At 33.5% G+C, this 17600-nt stretch overlaps 3 protein-coding genes across 12 annotated transcripts; 1 reads left to right on the forward strand and 2 right to left on the reverse strand.

The window, feature by feature from the left end:
* Positions 1-57: 57 nt before the first annotated feature.
* Positions 58-6575, reverse strand: LOC128881197 (RNA-binding protein 1). Of its 7 annotated transcripts, XR_008458010.1 has the most exons (8): positions 6418-6575; positions 4794-5007; positions 4595-4687; positions 4025-4072; positions 3847-3894; positions 2564-2738; positions 1379-1465; positions 58-961 (listed from the first exon to the last, which is right to left on the reverse strand). XR_008458010.1 is itself a non-coding variant. In XM_054131987.1 (7 exons), exons 2-7 carry the CDS (start codon positions 5000-5002, stop codon positions 958-960), a joined length of 489 nt encoding a protein of 162 aa, XP_053987962.1. In that variant the 5' UTR covers positions 5003-5007; positions 6418-6575; the 3' UTR covers positions 58-957. The 7 variants fall into 7 exon arrangements, 4 of the variants coding, with proteins under 4 accessions (XP_053987962.1, XP_053987963.1, XP_053987964.1 ...); XR_008458011.1 differs by lacking the exon at positions 4025-4072; XM_054131987.1 differs by lacking the exon at positions 2564-2738.
* Positions 6576-7022: 447 nt separating this feature from the next.
* Positions 7023-8145, reverse strand: LOC128880659 (mediator of RNA polymerase II transcription subunit 18). The gene is made up of 2 exons (XM_054130968.1): positions 7681-8145; positions 7023-7605 (listed from the first exon to the last, which is right to left on the reverse strand). Exons 1-2 carry the CDS (start codon positions 7881-7883, stop codon positions 7158-7160), a joined length of 651 nt encoding a protein of 216 aa, XP_053986943.1. The 5' UTR covers positions 7884-8145; the 3' UTR covers positions 7023-7157.
* A 5266-nt stretch (positions 8146-13411) lies between these two features.
* On the forward strand, positions 13412-17176 carry LOC128881078 (NEDD8-activating enzyme E1 regulatory subunit). Of its 4 annotated transcripts, none has more exons than XM_054131769.1 (9): positions 13412-13673; positions 13806-14071; positions 14195-14359; positions 14655-14826; positions 14902-15397; positions 15473-15606; positions 15773-15975; positions 16067-16203; positions 16286-17176. In XM_054131769.1, the coding sequence occupies exons 3-9, from the start codon at positions 14323-14325 to the stop codon at positions 16514-16516; spliced, it is 1410 nt and encodes a 469-aa protein (XP_053987744.1). In that variant the 5' UTR covers positions 13412-13673; positions 13806-14071; positions 14195-14322; the 3' UTR covers positions 16517-17176. The 4 variants fall into 4 exon arrangements, with proteins under 4 accessions (XP_053987744.1, XP_053987743.1, XP_053987741.1 ...); XM_054131768.1 differs by having other exon boundaries at positions 13413-13673; positions 13806-14035; XM_054131766.1 differs by having other exon boundaries at positions 13415-13673; positions 13806-14035; positions 14644-14826.
* Positions 17177-17600: the final 424 nt, after the last annotated feature.

Here is a 17600-nt window from a genome sequence, read left to right on the forward strand (position 1 = left end):
TGTTATTTATTAGTAAACATGAAATCGCTATTTGCAATAGGGAAGTCAAACTCGTAATACGATACACTTTTTTATTTTTAATCTTAGATTCGTAAGAGTACAAAATAATTAATACAACATAAAACGGTCATTTCTCCTTTTTCCGTTACCTTCTTCACGGTGAAACGTCTCTGACCCGAAGTCTGTATCGATTATTCCCGTCGGTTACCACTCACGGTTATGCTGATAATCGTTAATTATTCTTAATTGTAAATCGAATCTTTTATCGCACTCGTACACTTTAAAGCAGTAAGCACATTTTGTAGGAGATCCAACGCACTTGATAGCTCGCGTCATAAAAAAAATCGTGTCCTTTTAACTTTTGTATAGTGTGTAAGTGTGTGTATGTAATGTATGCGTGAGCAAGATGTGTGTATGAGCGCACACGCATGTGTATGTACTGTGTGAACCAGTGTAAAGAGTATTACGCACGTAGCTGACTTCCATGCGTATACAAAATTAACAGCTTAAATCCTAAACGTGTATGTGTACTTAGTGAAAAGAATATAGTGAGATACTCGAAGCACTATTGCGGAATGGAAAGCGACATACTCGTATAAGAGTACAAACCACTGAGTGTTTTTAATTACCCAAGCCCTTGATGTGCTACAGTGCCCAAAAAGTGTACACAGTTCGTCCTTGGGATTTTCACTCTCAACATTCAAGTATGATACTGTGTTTTCATCCCCGCTCCTACTCTTTTTTTTTTACATCCCCACTATATTTCTTCCAACAAGTATGAATGTTTGTTTCGTATCTTATGAAATGTCTTTTACTCTTTATTATCATCATTGCTTGATCCGAGTATGTACGCGTGGTAACGATTATTATTGTTTCTTTATGTACATATAAAATCGGTTTTCGTTTGTCTTCCATCCGGCACATTTAGTCGGTCCGTTCTCTCGACACTTTTAGCACCTAACTGCAAGTAAATAGAGAATACACTTAGAAAAGATTCACTTCAACACCTCGATGTAATTTTGCTACATCGTTGCTTTGCACTGAGCGTCGACATTTCGATGTAAAGAGAATGTTACAACAGACGAATTTAATTGAAACTGTCGTCATCCGGGTATTTGAACCGTTAATATCACAGATTTATCATTTAAATGCTAGTCGAGGCAAAACTGTTGATACTTCGTTTAGTTTACGAGTACACAAATGATTTGATTTGTCAACGAACGTAGACGGTATATATCACGAAAGGTGTTTCATTCCCGTTGAATTTGATAAAAGTTATCCGCGAAGTTTCTCTTATTTCAAGAAAGCAAAATTTGATTTCTGCTTCCTCTTTTCTTTTTCTTTTTCGTTTGGTTTTAATTTGTAGTTATATCAATACCGTCTGTCACGGGAATCCGAACGAGAACGACGGTCTCGGCTGCGGCTACGGGTCAGTGATCTCCTGCGAGGGCTACGGGACCGTGACCTAAAATATTAAAAAAAAAGATTACACCACTTTTACAAAATTGGGAAAACAGTTCATTAATGTGCGACTCCCCGCTTCATTTAACATTTCACAACACTATTAATCGTGATAGCGCCACTATTTGAAGGTATACTCTGTGAAACTTAATTTCAGAAAATGTAATATCGAATTATCTTGCGAACATTGAAATATAAGACAAAACAGAACGTCGCACATTAAACACATAGGTACAAAAATGATCGCAAGGCAATCGTAATAGAATTAGGACTGGCTAATTCCTATTTGCCTAAAGGGTAATAAAAACTAGTTAGACACAATAATTAATACAAAATGACATCTCACCAATAATGAGAAACCAATAAACAAAAGTAGGATTAATTTGGTTAAATTAAATCTTTACAAGTAACTGTTCAATATATATGTATGTATATATTAATAGATGTATAAAAAAAAAACATATATATATATTGATAAATACATATTATGTAATAGGCGGCAGTTCCCTGGTCCAATGTATGATGTTTTACCGCAAAAATAATTGAAGCAAAATAATAATACAAAATGTCTTGGGTTCCTTTCCTAACGGTATGTAGAATGAAACGTAAAATTATATATTTTGTATGAACAATGTTATTGGACTGCAGAGAACATGACGCCCAAGTAAAAAAAAGATAAAAAATCTTTGAAAATCGGTGAAATACCAGACAACTGTGAACATGTAGTGGTGGTTGGTGGTGGTGGTACTTGGTTGGGTGGTGGTGGGATGGTGTGTAGGTGGTGATCATTTTGCTTTGCTCAGTTGAAGAGAAGTGGCGGTCGCGTTGTCGGCTAAGTTTAACGTGATGGTTGACGAGTAGTAGTAGTAGCAGTAGTAGTAGTAGTAGAAGTTGGGACGGACGGACGGACTGACGCGCCGAGATTTTGACAGAAGTATTCGTTCATATCGCGTCGGCTGTTCGATGGATTCACGATGCTCCTAGCCGCTAGAGGTTGAGGTAGCCCGAAGAAGTCTTTTTGAAGGGGTTACAGACGGACTGACGGACTGACGGACTGACGGACAGCATCGGACTGTCAACTGACGGACGACTTGGCTCCTACCGGTGACTGGTGGTGACTGATGGTGACTGGTTGGGAAGTTAGTGGGCAGGCAGGCTTTTTTTTGTTCAGTTTTGATTGCTAGACTTTTTTTCACGGTGGCTGTAGTAGTAGTAGTAGTAGCAGTAGTAGTAGTGGCGGGGAGACGAGCAGAGCTAGGAGCTGACGCTGGTAGAATCTGCAAACGTCAGTTTTAGCAATATAACCATCAAAGTTATCATACTCCTGGCCACTATCGGTATACACGAGTTTTCCTTAATCCAAATTTACAAAATTGCACATGTTTCACTTATCATCGATAGATTCATTACGATTATATCCTAGACTGCCCACTCTAATGCGTACAAAAGAAGACTCTACTTGCAACTAATTGATTAAACTTATATGATGGATGTATAATCATCAGCTTATCCTGTATGTACTTATCGTAACGCATGATGCAGTATGCCAAAATAATACTTTGTATTATAAGAGCAAAATAAAAATTCAGCTTTACAAAGCTAATGTAAAAAATATAATTGAGGAAACTGTAAGCTGCTTCGATGCGTGTACGATAAATAAAAGTGACTAAAGCACGAAATGCGTTTCAGCTACTTGCACGTTAGTGTGCATTTTAATATAAGAATTTTTTACCGTCTAAAGAAATTTAATTTATACTTCATTCGGTATCTGAAAAGTTTGTTCAATATTTGAAATGACCAGAATAAATGATATCAATAGTTACTAATATCCTTTGAATCATAGAACATTAGTTTTCAGATACCAAATAATTATATCCTGGCGCTTACACAGTTAAATCAATCAGATTCTATATGGTAAGAGCACAATAAGCATCAAAAATATGTTGCTTCGAAATGATAAAATTAACACCAGACACCGCTATGATTTCTTTTTATACGCCACCGGTGCTACTCTCTATGCACCGAATAAGCTTCGTAGTTACCAACTAATTCTTGATCTTATACAAGTTCTTTTTTTCTGTGTTTCAAACTCTATCTTCGTCCTCCGTCTACCGCACTTTATTTTAGTCCTGTTCTCTCCAACTTACGCCAATCAATTAACAATATTTGACCACCGATCGTAACAGTTATGCAATAACGCCATTTCCAATACATTTTGATATAATTACTCTACATGTCTTACATGACCATTGTGATTCTGCGTGCAAAATTTGCGATGATCACAATACAAGCGGTACTTGCAAATACCTACTTGTAACTTGTAGATCGACTGTTCTTGATGAGGCTCTGAAAATTGGATAAAATCATAAAATAAAGAAAAATTACCTGGATAATCGACTTATCGGTGATCTCCGCGGACTTCTTGACCAGGACCTAAACAAAATTAAGAAAAACTATGTTTGACTCCTCATAATGTTGTTGATCACCGTGTTTCGCTTTGATTTCTTTCATTTGTCTACTCGAACCTGAAAATTTTCAGTCAACAGGGATAGGAAAATCTTACCTGGGGTAACGACCCAGCGATTTCTTTCGGGGACTGCGAGATCTGGACCTATAAGGTTGTCAAAAAGATATATGGTATGTGAATCCTGTTGTTCACTAAGCATAGTCACATGGAGATTACAACGGGAAAAAAAATAGCTCTAAATAATATCGCTACCTCTGCCATAACTAAATTTTTGTCCTAGCTTTTATTGTTCACGTTTCCCATGCAGTGTATTTGACTGCTCTTTGACTAACGTCAATGCTTAAAGCTACGTTTATTATTATTACTTTATACATTATTGTTTCTCCTTGTTTTTATTAATGCAAAAACAGTAGCCAAAAGAGCATTAAGATCAAATAAATGCAGCATATAATATATTACTACCCGCATTCCTATACAAAATACTGAAAAAAAAGACTGATTTATATCCGCTGTGCATAAAAGAGAATCACCGAAACCCGTGCATAGTTTCTTGACATTCTTACTCATTAACTGCACTGTAATACCTACTTGGCAAGACACTTAGCCATCTGCAGCAGCTCAACGTTGCTGTAAAATGCGGATGCTTATCATTTTGAGATTTCTTACCTGGAGTATCTTGGACCGGGTCTACGTCCACCACCACCACGTCGACTTCTGCCGGAGGACATCTCTACCCTTACTCTGGTTCCACAACAGCGTCTATGAATAAGATAATTCATTTTTTTAATTATTGAAATTTATTGCTCTATTAATGTTTTTCATTACATATTGATTATATATTAAATATTCTCTATATAATACTTACGTTCCATCTAGTCCCCTAACTGCATCTTCAGCATCTCTTGGATCTTCAAATTCTACAAAAGCAAATCCAGGTGGATTTCTGGCAACCCATACATTTCTTAGTGGACCATATTTACTGAATGCGCTTTCAATTTCATGTTTGCTTGCACTGCTGCCCAAATTTCCAACATAAACTTTGCACGAAAGATCCCATTCACGATAACGTGACATTTTGTCTGTAAAAAATAAAATATTGCTCTTTTTATTAACAATAAACACAGTATTATATAACGATATAAACAGTATAATATTATTATTGGTGAAAAATGTAAAATTAAATCTTTGAGCCATATTTGTGGAATATATAAAATAATATGCACATGAACAGTAGTTATCAAATATGTTTTTAGCACTTGTTATAGTGCTGTAGAAGCCTACGATAATTGCCAGCATCAATAAGACTAAGTCCTTCATGTATTCATATACAAAAAGAACATTAAATTTGGTCTTGAACTTCTAGGTATATATAAATGGATCAAATAATGTCAAAGTTCTTACATGAACTATTGGCATTAAATATTATCTAAGTGCCATTTTACTTCAAAGTTGTGACATCAATATTAGAATTCAAAATCATTTGGCGAAGAAGCACAGAGCTATAACACTCATAATAAGAATACATGTAAATAATATTAGTACAATGATGTTGACAATGCCAACTTTTAAAAATAAACATCTTGACTTTGTAAAATTGGTTATTCAGTATACCATACCATAAGGTCGCTCTGGTGAATTCGTGCCAAAGATAATTTGAAAAGCAAAGAAATGGAACGTAAGAAACAAGAAGGTTGAAGCATCAAAGAAATATGGAGAATAGTTGTACGATGCTTTGCAGGTACAAATATAAAATAAGTAGGAGGTAACAGAATGACCTCAGCTGAAAGGAAAACCTCCAACTAGTCAATATTCTAAAAAATTACATTACCTTCTTGCTTTCATGAATCCACTATAATTCTCTCATAATTTCACACTATTTCAAACATTAACATATGCTCCATGAATAAAAACATTATTCTCGACAATTCTACTATTAAAAACGGTGAATTGTGAATAAATTATTAGCGACTACTGTCAGTTTACCTATATTAACAAAATATCGACTGGTATTGAAAATACTGCTATCTACTTAGATATTTACGAAACAAAAACCAACTCATATTTTATCTATACAAGTTTCAAACTCGAGTCTAACAGACGCAAATAATTAAATTACGAATTTATATGTTAAACACAAAATACAGTAAATTATGCTGAAAAGGGAAAGTCGGAGAACCGCCATGTTGTGTTCTCAATTTGCTGCAGTAACGCAGACTAATTACACCAGATATAAATATTTCAATTAATACGAGAATAGCTATATCAGTTGATTTAAAGTGCTACAACAGCAAATAATTTGTATTCCTTTTGTATTTTTATTCTTACAAATATAGAAATAATATGGAAAATTAGCCTGTATCAGAACTAACAGAACCGACGCCATGGATATTTTATACAGTATTTTCTCTGTTCACTCACGATTCTTTTATAAGTAATTACAAAAAAACAATATCAACCATGATTTAAATGAAATGTTCTGTTTTACTTACGTTTTGAAGGAGTAAATTGGTTAAAAGAACTTCACAACTTTGCAACACACACAACCGTTCCTTCGAACCGCGCAAGTAGAAATGCTCACAAAATGGTGGCGTGTGTAGCGTTGATCTTCTTCCGTGTCCTCCTTTCTAAGATGGCATTGGTGTACATGTATTACTCTCTACTTTCTGGTCAAATTAATATTTAATTCCTTTGAAATATCAATATATTCATATTGAAAAATTGAATAGTTGATTTCCACCGATTTATATATTTAAAATCTTAATTAATTGAAACTAGTTTTAATTATCAATATACAAATGAAATGCTTTATTATGCTATAATTGTAAATTACTTGTCATTACAGTTGAATATACCTAATTTATTGCAAGAAAACGGTTTTCTTTTGATAATAAAACTTTGTACTAGTCTCTTAATTGAAGAAACGTAAAGTTAAATAACTGTTTCCGAAAATCGATAAATACTCTAATTTGATTCACATTGTACATCCAGTAGATAAATAGCATTCTCCCACACATGCGTCAAAACACCAGGAATAAAATTTGAAGTTCGGTCAACTATATGCTACAACTATATACATCAATGTAATTAAAGTAAATAAAATATAAATTTCTTTTATTGTTACACCTTTTGAAATTATAAAAAATTGTTTTATATACAAGTCTACGAGGAGATTTACAAAACTTCTTGGTACAATTAAAAATACAATACTGGTTTGCATATCATTCCTGTATTAATGAACAAGTCTTTTATAGTCAATTTTCTCAAGTTGTACTAAGGGTTTCAACTGCTCTGCAAAAATTCTCATATCTTCTGCAATTGCATCTTGACCACTTGGTGCTAAAACACTCAATTCGACTAGATAGCTTTGAGATATAGCTTCCATACTTTCAGGCATTTTCCCTTGTTGTGCCATTTTAAATATCTTAGAAACGGTAACTTTCATTCTACCTTTACGAAACATATAACCACGAGCAATGTACTCAAAATCCAACCTACATCCAAGCTCTGTCAAGAAGTCGACAACTGTGTTACTGGTTGCTATATCTAAGCTACTTCTAACAATTGTTGGACGTGATTTGTCACCCAGTTCGGGTTGACCAATATAACGTAATTGCCAAGGCATATCTTGGTAATCCAAAGCTCTTCTTATATGTAAAAGTAATGGTTGTTCTGCTCCCCTAAAACATGAAACATTAAACAATTATGTAACTTTGCCAAGCTTTAATGGTATTTCTAGAATTACTTTTACTGACCTAATACTAAAACACATTTCATGGTCGTAAAAAGTTTCTGGTCCAGTATCGACATTATCACATAAACCACGTAACCTGTGAAGTAACACTTCTACAGCACTATCTAATACCGATCCTTGTAATAAGTATTCTTGATTTGGAATTATATTAGATTTAATTGCAGCTGATAAACTATCCATAGCTGTACTAATTGGAGCACTCATTTTCACGATTGCAAATTTAAATGTGAAAGATATATTCAATGCTTACAGATATTTGCTTGTAGGTTAACGTATGCCCCGGACCCTACCTACTTATGTTTAGCACGTTACGGCATTACGTTACGTTTGTTCCAAATAATGGGACAAGGCTCGCAATCTGAACTTATAGATTGTAGTGTAATAAAACAAAGAATAGTATGAATTATATATTTATGAAAAATAAATAATTAATTAAAAGATATCAGTGGCGCTATCTTACTGTAAAGGTTGGAACTATTTTCACTACAAACTTGGGCGTATCCCCACCGATGGCGCCACTAACAGAGTCGATACTTATAGCAGCATTGAATAATTATTTATAAAAATAATACATTTGATATATTAACTAATATATATAGTGCTATAAAGCAAAGAATATTGTATCAGTAACGCCATCTGACAGAAATGGTAGGAACTATTTTCACAACATTTTTGGGTACAACCATTTGGTTTTAATTTTTATCGACTTATTATTTATATAAATAGTGTAAACTATTTGCATAACAACTTTCTCATTATGTCTTATTATGTATACTTTAAACTAATTCTAAGTTCTCATACTTTCATTTACTTGTAAACGAGAAAGATTAGCTCATATTAATTAGTATGCAACTGATAACGCCATCTGGCCTTACTGACGATGTGCAGTTAGCAATTACATACTTAAATAATATAGAGGGCCCAGGTTTCACCACGTGGAGGATACTGCATATAGAGACCCAAAAAACTGGGTGGCCAAGACAAAAACAACATCCTAGCCACCATTATCCTTAATCTAAATGTTGTGTCCCCTCCCGCTCCGCCCGGGGGTGTATTACCCCAAATTAAAAAAAAATTGTCACCAAAACTTAACCCGACGATGATTTCTGAAACATACAATATATATTTTATAGCAGTGTTTTTATTGCCAAATACTTCATTCACAATTTGGTTCAGTCATCTGCAACAGAAGAAACGTATATTATTCTCTATACTTCAAAAATGTAAAAAAAATCCGTAGAAGGTCTTATTTTTTTGTTCTTGCCCTAACTAAAAATACAAAGTTACTTCAAAACGGACGCGATTTATCAAACGCAACACTAATAGAAAACGCGATTCATTATTATTCGCAACACTACCCTGAAAGAAAACGCGAAAAGTACTAATCAAAAGAAATCGCGAGGTGCATCATTATTCGAAATACTAATCTATTAAGTACAAAAAGAACAAATCGCGTGCACCAAGTAATACGAATCCCTAATTAAAAATCCAGTGCAACCATCTCAGGCTGCGGAGAATCATAGTGGCAGCCACTTTGGCTGCTTGGTAATTTCTCAAGTGATGAAGGTGTCAAATTTTTGGCTTTTCATATGACAAAATACTAATTCAAAACGCGTGAATTTACAACAAACCGGACGCGATATTAATTATACGCAATACTAATTGCAATGGCGGTTGATCTTTCATACGCAACACTACTCTGAAATAAAACGCGAACAATTCTAATAAAAACAATCCTCACAAACGAACGCGATTTATAGTTTCATGTCGCAACACTATAACCAAACGCGAATTGCCACACAATGATATCCCACGTTGGGGTACATGACCCATCAAAATAAACTTAAATTACTAGCACTACAGGCGAGATTAGTGACAACATAGTAATAATGACTCCCCATTTTCGAATTCGAATTCGAAGATGAAGAGCCATTCGTTGCAGCCCTTTCTTGTGACAATTTGTCAGGGCCTCTCTTCTTTCTTCGGACGCATTGTCCCATCTGAAACTTATAGCTAGGGTCGAGGTTCAGTGCAATACGTGGACGTTCAACCCGGTGAACCACACGTCTAGAACCTCGAGGGAACGAGCGTTTCGAACTACCCTACTGATCACGACCACGACCGCGAAGTAACGACTCAATGAGTCGAGACCTGAAGAATCGAGAGCAGATTCCGAAACAAACGGACAGAAGCTCCGTTTGCATCGTGATCGCAACGACTCCTCAAATCCACCTACAGGTGCAGACCCATCACGTACGCGCGCGACCTACCCAACTAAAGTGACGAGATCTGCCCTGAACCCTACCTACTGGGATTTAACATACACACCACAAGTTAAGTTACCTACCTACCTAGCCCTATATTTAAAAATGGCAAAACAATCACACCAACACACACGCTCAACGATCCTCAATCAAGGCTCTCGGGCGCGACCTAAACTAGGGAAATGTCCCGGGACACCTCCGACACCCGAGGATACCATACACAACATTCACACTCTAAAGGTACGTACCAGTTCCTGAAATCGACTGACAAAGGCTAGCGACCATTGCGTATATCTGAATATCATATATAAATATTTATATGCGATACTTTAAGGTGATGCTATCATTGAGAGTTCTCTATAATTTCATCACCAATTTATCATTTTCATTCTGTACACAGAATATATACTTTCTTATATAATGTAATATTAAGAAAAAGGATATGCATGTAGTAATGTAAAAAGTCATCGGATAATTTATGAATAAAAGATAAATCAAAGTTTGATATTATTGTAAAGAATAGTAATAGAAGAGTGGTATAAAAAAGACCACTTCGTTTATAGATTATAAATAATAATACATTGTTTAACCGACGCAAATCCACAGCCTAACCACGCACACACACATGCGGAAATTACGTCGGTGCACGATACGTTAGCACAATGTCAGTCGCTCATATAAAAATGGATTAATATTACAGACTAAGTCATCGTGCCCGTTGCCTTCGCTCATCCAAGTAGCACCTGGGCACGTGAATGAGTTCAGACAACGAACACGGAAGGGTTAAACCTGAAAATCCTGAATAAAATGAATAGTTAGTAAATCAAAGCGGGCTAACACTTCTTTGTCGTTTAATTTTGTCGTAAAAATGACTCGACTTTTAATATATAAAAATTTGAAAATTGAAAACTGGCCATCCATTAATATTGGGTCAAAGTATATTTTTAAGGAACATACAAAAGTGCTCAAAATGTGTTTACTTTGACTCGGAAACCGACCTATCGCGGAGCCTCCTTCTTGTATATACATAAAAACTTCAACGGAATAAATGTATACTTAGAAGAACGAAAATATAAGTATATTTAATACATTTATATATTTAATTATATTATATATAATATATATATTATTGTATTTTTGAAAATTATATTTGAAGTCATAACTTCAAATATATAGCAAAAATCCACTGTATCTTTACACATCATGATTTTATAAATATCTATATGTCTCAACAATGAGTATTTTTATTAAAAAATATTTATTGCAAAATGGAATATCATTTTATCGTTTTATTAATAGAAAACGCGAAATACAAGAAGACCCTGTCCTGCACTAAGAAATAAAACAGGTGATGTTACTACTCATGAGTATGCTATGCAATGCATACCCATGGTCACTATACTCGCCAAAGACCACGTATACAACTAGTCACCCATGCCGATTCGGACCTTTCGTCCTACGACATGATCGGGGACCAGAGGAATAGAAATGCATGCGACTCACCAACCGTTTTCTTGATACAGGGCTATGTAGTGCTCTGCTGTCGCTGATCATCGCAGCAGCTCTGCATTATCAACGTCGAAATCGCAGTACCTCTGCTTTATCTGCGTCGAACTTCGAAGTTCTTATGTTTGATGAATTGATGATGTAAAATGTAGAAAATCTGTAACAAAACTTACATGAATTAATAACATGTTCTAAAAATTGCAGTAGTTACAATATTAGAACATTAAAATTGCAAAATCATACATTTTACGTTTGTACAAAAAAGATACGCGAATGTTAAAAAAATATTTAACTTTGATCTGTTATGTTGCTAACGTATTTAAAGTACATTATAAAAATGTGTAGCTTCACGAATATCTCAAGTATCTAAAAAGTGTAGTGTAATGAAGTAAATGTGTCTAAACTCGCAAAATGTATTAGTTTATAATGAATGTAAGAAGAAACTATCTAAATTTGGAAATTCTTACGTTTTATATGTGTACAACAAAGCTATGTAAATGTTGAAAGAATGTTTAAGTTTGTATCTGTCATGTTCCTAACATATTTGTTATGAATTTTAAAAATGTGTACATGTATCATAAATGTTCACAGTTTCTAGAAAATGTAGCGTACCATAGTCAAAGTGCTTCGACTCATAAAATTTCTCAATTTATAATGAATGTAAGAAAAAAACTGTAACTTTGCAAAATTATACAATTTGTGTCTAACCAAAGAATCTAATTATTGAAAAAATGTTTCAGATTTTACCTTTTATGATTCATGATACACATATTTATAAGTCATTATAAATATGTTAGAAACATAAAAGATGAAATCTTAAACATTTGTTCAATATTTAGATGGTTTTGTTAAGGAGATATAAATTGTATAATTCTGCAAATTTGTACAATTTCATTCTATATTCATAATGAGCTAATAGAGTTTGAATTTACGTTATTTGAATTGTAATTATAATTAATATATTAATATTATTTCTGTATGGTCAAGATGGTCAAAATGATTAAAATCATTATTTTTCAAAGAATGAATAAAGAACTGTAAATTTATAATTGATAATCAATGTAATCTACTAATGACATTAATTCAAGACAGTATTACCTATTATTCTGCTTTCCCCGGCAAGCTGCACAATTTTTCTGTCGTTATATGTCGAGAAATTTCGATTGATGTTCCAAACGTTCTGTAGATGCTGTTTGAACGTAAAATGGCCGTTGGGGAACATCACGCAGACTCGTGGTGTCAGATCCTGAAACATTCAAGAATTCGATTTAGAAGCCAAGTTACAATAAATATTTTTTATTGTATCTAAGCAATAAATTAATTAGAAAAACGAAAAAAGAAACGATAATACTACTCTGGAAGACGTACTCCCATAGTACGAATTGATATTCGAACGAATATCAATTGGTACCTCATGGAGAACGAAAATGACGAAAGTACGAAATCGATCTAATTTTTTCAAAGAACCGATTCAATTAACAAGCAATGGTATAAATGGTATTGAAGAGACGGTATGCAGTAACCCAAGGTAGAAATAGCAACGATTAGATATTAATTGAATTGAATTATGCTTACTTATTAATTGCCGGATCACCGATCGACACAACACGTCTAGTCTCTTCAATTACCGCCGAGCGAAAGGACGTCTTCTTCTCGGCTTTCTGCTTCCTCGTAGTGGGTTGTGGGTGCTCGGCCAATGAAATTTGAGGATTTAAGAGTTTCCAAAGTAACGTTAAACGTGATTGGTTGTCACTTCTCAATATCATGCCCGGTCTTTTTGAACGGAAATTGTAATTGGAAAGTTTGTTGTCACTAATCTCGCCTGTAGTGCTAGTAATTTAAGTTTATTTCGATGGGTCATGTACCCCAACGTGGGATATCATTGTATGTCATTTGGGCAATTCGCGTTTGGTTATAGTGTTGCGATATGAAAATTTAAATCGCGTTCGTTTGTGAGGATTGTTTTTATTAGAATTGTTCGCGTTTTCTTTCAGGGTAGTGTTGCGAATAACTATGATTCGCGTTTGTTATTAGTGTTGCGTCTGATGAACCGCGTCCGATTTGAAATAACTTTCATGTTTAGGGTTCGGTTGTTTATTAGGTTTGGAGCGTTATTGTTATGTATACGCGTAATTATATTGACACTGTAAGTTTCTAGTAATAATAAATAACAATATCTGAGAAATTCGAAAGTGAAACTAAATACATATCCATAAGAGGAATGGTAAATATGTACTGTAGTATAGTAATACTATAGTATATGTATTGAATTATAAAAAAGTATTCTGCTACGATACAGAATTCTATATTCGATAAACTGTTAATTTTACTTATTATATTGTCATTTTACTTGTAGTTGTGTATCTATGACAATATCTCATTTTACACGCACATGTGCAGTGACATATATGACTGATCAAAAGTGGATTGAAGTGTATTGCATGTTGTCTTCTGAAGTATAGATTTTCCTCCTGCTAACAAAGTGTTATTATTGAACTATTTTCACTAATCCGTCCTTATGGCATCCCCAGCTCCAAAATCGCCAGAACAATCTGAAAGAAATAGGAAATACGATAGACAATTAAGGTACAATACCCGGTGAAAAGGTTATTTTGGGGTTAGGTACTTCCGTTCATTTTTTTAATAAAAACAATTATTACATAGTTTAATCATTGTTAGAAACCTACATATTACAGCATTCGTTTACACGTATATCAATAATCATTTAGTACCTACATGCCATAGGTTATGGGGTGATCATGGTCAGGCTGCATTGGAAGGTGCACACGTTTGTGTCATAAATGCTACAGGTCTTGGTACCGAGATTTTGAAATCTTTGGTCCTCCCTGGTATTGGAGCATTTACAATTATAGATGGTAAAAAAGTTACTAATGAAGACATTGGAGCAAAGTATGTACACAAAAATATATTATTAATATGTTTAGAACAGAAAGAAGTTTTCATGCCAAACACATATTAGAGTCTTGTAGTTATCTTTAACATTTGTTCACATTAATAGGTGACAATTTGAAACATACAATACTCATTTTCTTAAGGTATTCTTAATTCTTCTTCATTGACCAAGTGGTATAAATGAAAAAGTTAGCATTAGATATTCATGTACTAAGTATAATTTAATAATATACAAAACAATGTTATATTATTAACTTTACATATTTAATCAATTTGATTAGTTTCTTTTTAGAAGCTGACAGTGTTGGAAAGTCCAGGGCACAGGTAGCAATGCAAATGCTTCTAGAATTAAATTCAGACGTTAGAGGTGATTATATAGATGAGGAACCTGAAGAAATTTTGTATAATAGTCCAGACTTTTTCAATAATTTTACTGTTGTTGTAGCCACTTCGCTTGTTGAAAAGTAAGATATGATAATTTATTGTAAAAATGTAGTATTACTTTTACTTACTTTTATTTAAATAGAAATACTTTTCAGATCTTTAATTCTTTTATCACAAAGGCTTTGGGACCTGAACATACCATTAATAGTATGCAGAAGTATAGGGTTCATTGCATATATGAGGATTCAAGTGAAAGAGCATACAGTTATAGAAACACATCCAGATAATGAAACACCAGATTTACATTTAGATAAACCATTTGAAACATTAAAAACCCATCTGGATTCAATCAATCTTGAAGAAATGAGCTTTAAAGATTACACTCATGTACCATATTTAATTATATTATATAAATTTTTACAAAAATGGATTACAGAACGAAAAGAATTACCTAAGACATATAAGGAAAAACGTGAATTTAGGGAATTAATGAAGGAAGGCATGCGAAAACATGAAAATGACATAACAAGTATCGAAGAAAATTTTGATGAAGCCATTAAAGCCGTAAATACGTGCATAGGGCATACGGAGGTTCCAGATAGCGTGAAGAATATTCTAAATGATGACCGGTGTATTAATTTGACCGCCAAGGTATTAAAAAAAAAGAACGAAATGTATGAATACTAGTAGATTGTTTAACTTTAAAATGACTTACTGTACTTCCAGAGCAGTTCATTTTGGATTATTGCAAAAGCTATAAGAGATTTTTGCGAGAACGAAGGAGCTGGATTATTGCCATTGAAAGGTACTTTGCCAGATATGACAGCAGATACTGAGAAGTATATAACACTTCAGCAAATGTAAGATTCCTGTTCGTAGAAATCTCTTATTATGATCAATCAAAGACATTAAACAATGTCGATTTTTTAGTTTCATTCAAACACATCTATTGCAGATCATATCCTTATGATCTGCATATGATCATTTTTTTTTTAATTTATATTTACAAGAATTGAATTATTCCAGTTACCATAAACAAGCGGCATCTGATGCAGAAGCAGTTTGGCGACGTACGCTTCAGTTATTGCGGCAATTGGGCAAACCATCCGATTCCATTTCCGAAAGAGATGTTAAGTTATTTTGCAGACACGCTTCAAATATATACGTAGAAAAAGGAACATGTATAGCGGATGAATACGATTCTAAAATTTCCGATACGTATAATATAGGTAACATATTGAAGAAATTTATAACATTTAAACGCATATTTCAATATGAAAAATACAACTGTTTGATAATTACTTTGTATATTTTATTCAGTGCAAAGTTTGGAAAATCCGGAAAGTATGATGATTTACTATGTTGTGCTCAGGGGAGTTGAAAAGTTTCAAGCAGAATATAATTCGTATCCTGGTGAATTTGATGATCAAGTGGAACCTGACATTGTTAAGCTCAAAGTATTTTTTTTTTTTTTATATTAGTATAGCAATAATATATATATATATATTGGCCAAATTGATGTATTTAATTTTTTTCCAGGCATGTATAACAAAATTATTGATTGAATGGGGATGTGGGCCATTAGCGAAAGATGATTATGTGCATGAGTTTTGTCGATTTGGTGGAGCCGAATTACATTCGGTATCAGCGTTTTTAGGTGGTCTCGCAGCTCAGGAAGTTATAAAGTTCGTTACAAATCAGTATAAACCAGTTCATAACACGTTCATATACGATGCAGTCACATCGAATTCTGAGACATTTTTTTTTTAGTTGGTATGAACTATTAAATTAAAATACTTTTGTATCTAATAAAAAACAAAAACCAAAATACAATTTTGTAGTTTAACAAGTTCCCCATATTCTTGAACTGATTATCCTATTGCCCTTATTTCGTTTTTGAGAACACGTTTATGCGTTCGTTAAAAACACATTAAAACTCAAGTTGAACGAGTATAATATCAACACTTTAATGTAGCAATGAACTGATACACAAGTCATTTCGTTCTTATTTATAATAAACAACTATTACTTACAATAAATACGTATAAGGTGGAAAGCAAATTAATATTTCATAATACCTTATGATCGACGTACGCAAATATTAATATTTTACCGGTGTTCCACTCTTAATACAACTTAATAAAACGGGTTGCGCTTTGATTTTCGTATTTCTTCACTTTGTACGTTAACATCTTATATCACGTTACATTATTGTTACTTTATCGATATTGAATTAACTGTATCCTGAGTATACTAATTAACCGTTAACTACGATTAACAATACTACAATATAAAACTCTGACGCTCTACTTTCACACAAACCACTTCAGTATCCTGAACATATTCAATATCCTATATACTTATTATTTGCAATGTGACTATCCCTTGACCATCCCTTCATTTATTTTAATTTAATTTACATGTTAAATTGATTTTCCGCAGATTTTCATATTTGAAATTTAAGGAATTGTGAATTCAGAAGTAGTTATGCGAAAGCTTGACAAAATACATAATTTCATTGATTACAATGAACGCAATATTGACAGTACACGTTTCGTATTTCGTATACACATATAGCACCGATAAATACATAAATACACGTAGAATTAATAATAAATTACCATCTTACGATACATGTAGAGAAGGAGTTTTGTCAGGTAAATTATAGAGAGCAGAAAAAACTTGAGATATTTACTAATAATTAATAATGATAAAATTCGCCTTGGAGGAAACAGATGAAAGGTATTCACTTTTAAGATAGTCAACATGCAAAAACGTCAAGGATTATAGAAAATCACAAAAAATTACAGTGGACAAATGACATTGACACAAAAGGGAAAGACAGCACAATGTC

This window comes from Hylaeus volcanicus, chromosome 8 (assembly GCF_026283585.1).
Source record: "Hylaeus volcanicus isolate JK05 chromosome 8, UHH_iyHylVolc1.0_haploid, whole genome shotgun sequence".
Lineage (NCBI taxonomy): Eukaryota > Metazoa > Arthropoda > Insecta > Hymenoptera > Colletidae > Hylaeus > Hylaeus volcanicus.

What these genes read in the sequence shown, in the direction of transcription:
- LOC128881197 (XM_054131986.1), bottom strand. Translation starts at nt 5,002, where the DNA reads ATGTCACGTTATCGTGAATGGGATCTTTCGTGCAAAGTTTATGTTGGA. An exon ending in GTTAGGGGACTAGATGGAAC is followed by an intron (nt 4,688 to 4,793) that starts GTAAGTATTATA and finishes TCTTATTCATAG; the next exon opens with ACGCTGTTGTGGAACCAGAG. An exon ending in CCGATAAGTCGATTATCCAG is followed by an intron (nt 1,466 to 3,846) that starts GTAATTTTTCTT and finishes TTAATATTTTAG; the next exon opens with GTCACGGTCCCGTAGCCCTC.
- LOC128880659 (XM_054130968.1), bottom strand. Translation starts at nt 7,883, where the DNA reads ATGAGTGCTCCAATTAGTACAGCTATGGATAGTTTATCAGCTGCAATT. An exon ending in GAAATGTGTTTTAGTATTAG is followed by an intron (nt 7,606 to 7,680) that starts GTCAGTAAAAGT and finishes TTCATGTTTTAG; the next exon opens with GGGAGCAGAACAACCATTAC.
- LOC128881078 (XM_054131766.1), top strand. Translation starts at nt 13,968, where the DNA reads ATGGCATCCCCAGCTCCAAAATCGCCAGAACAATCTGAAAGAAATAGG. An exon ending in AAATACGATAGACAATTAAG is followed by an intron (nt 14,036 to 14,194) that starts GTACAATACCCG and finishes TACATGCCATAG; the next exon opens with GTTATGGGGTGATCATGGTC. An exon ending in GCCACTTCGCTTGTTGAAAA is followed by an intron (nt 14,827 to 14,901) that starts GTAAGATATGAT and finishes AATACTTTTCAG; the next exon opens with ATCTTTAATTCTTTTATCAC.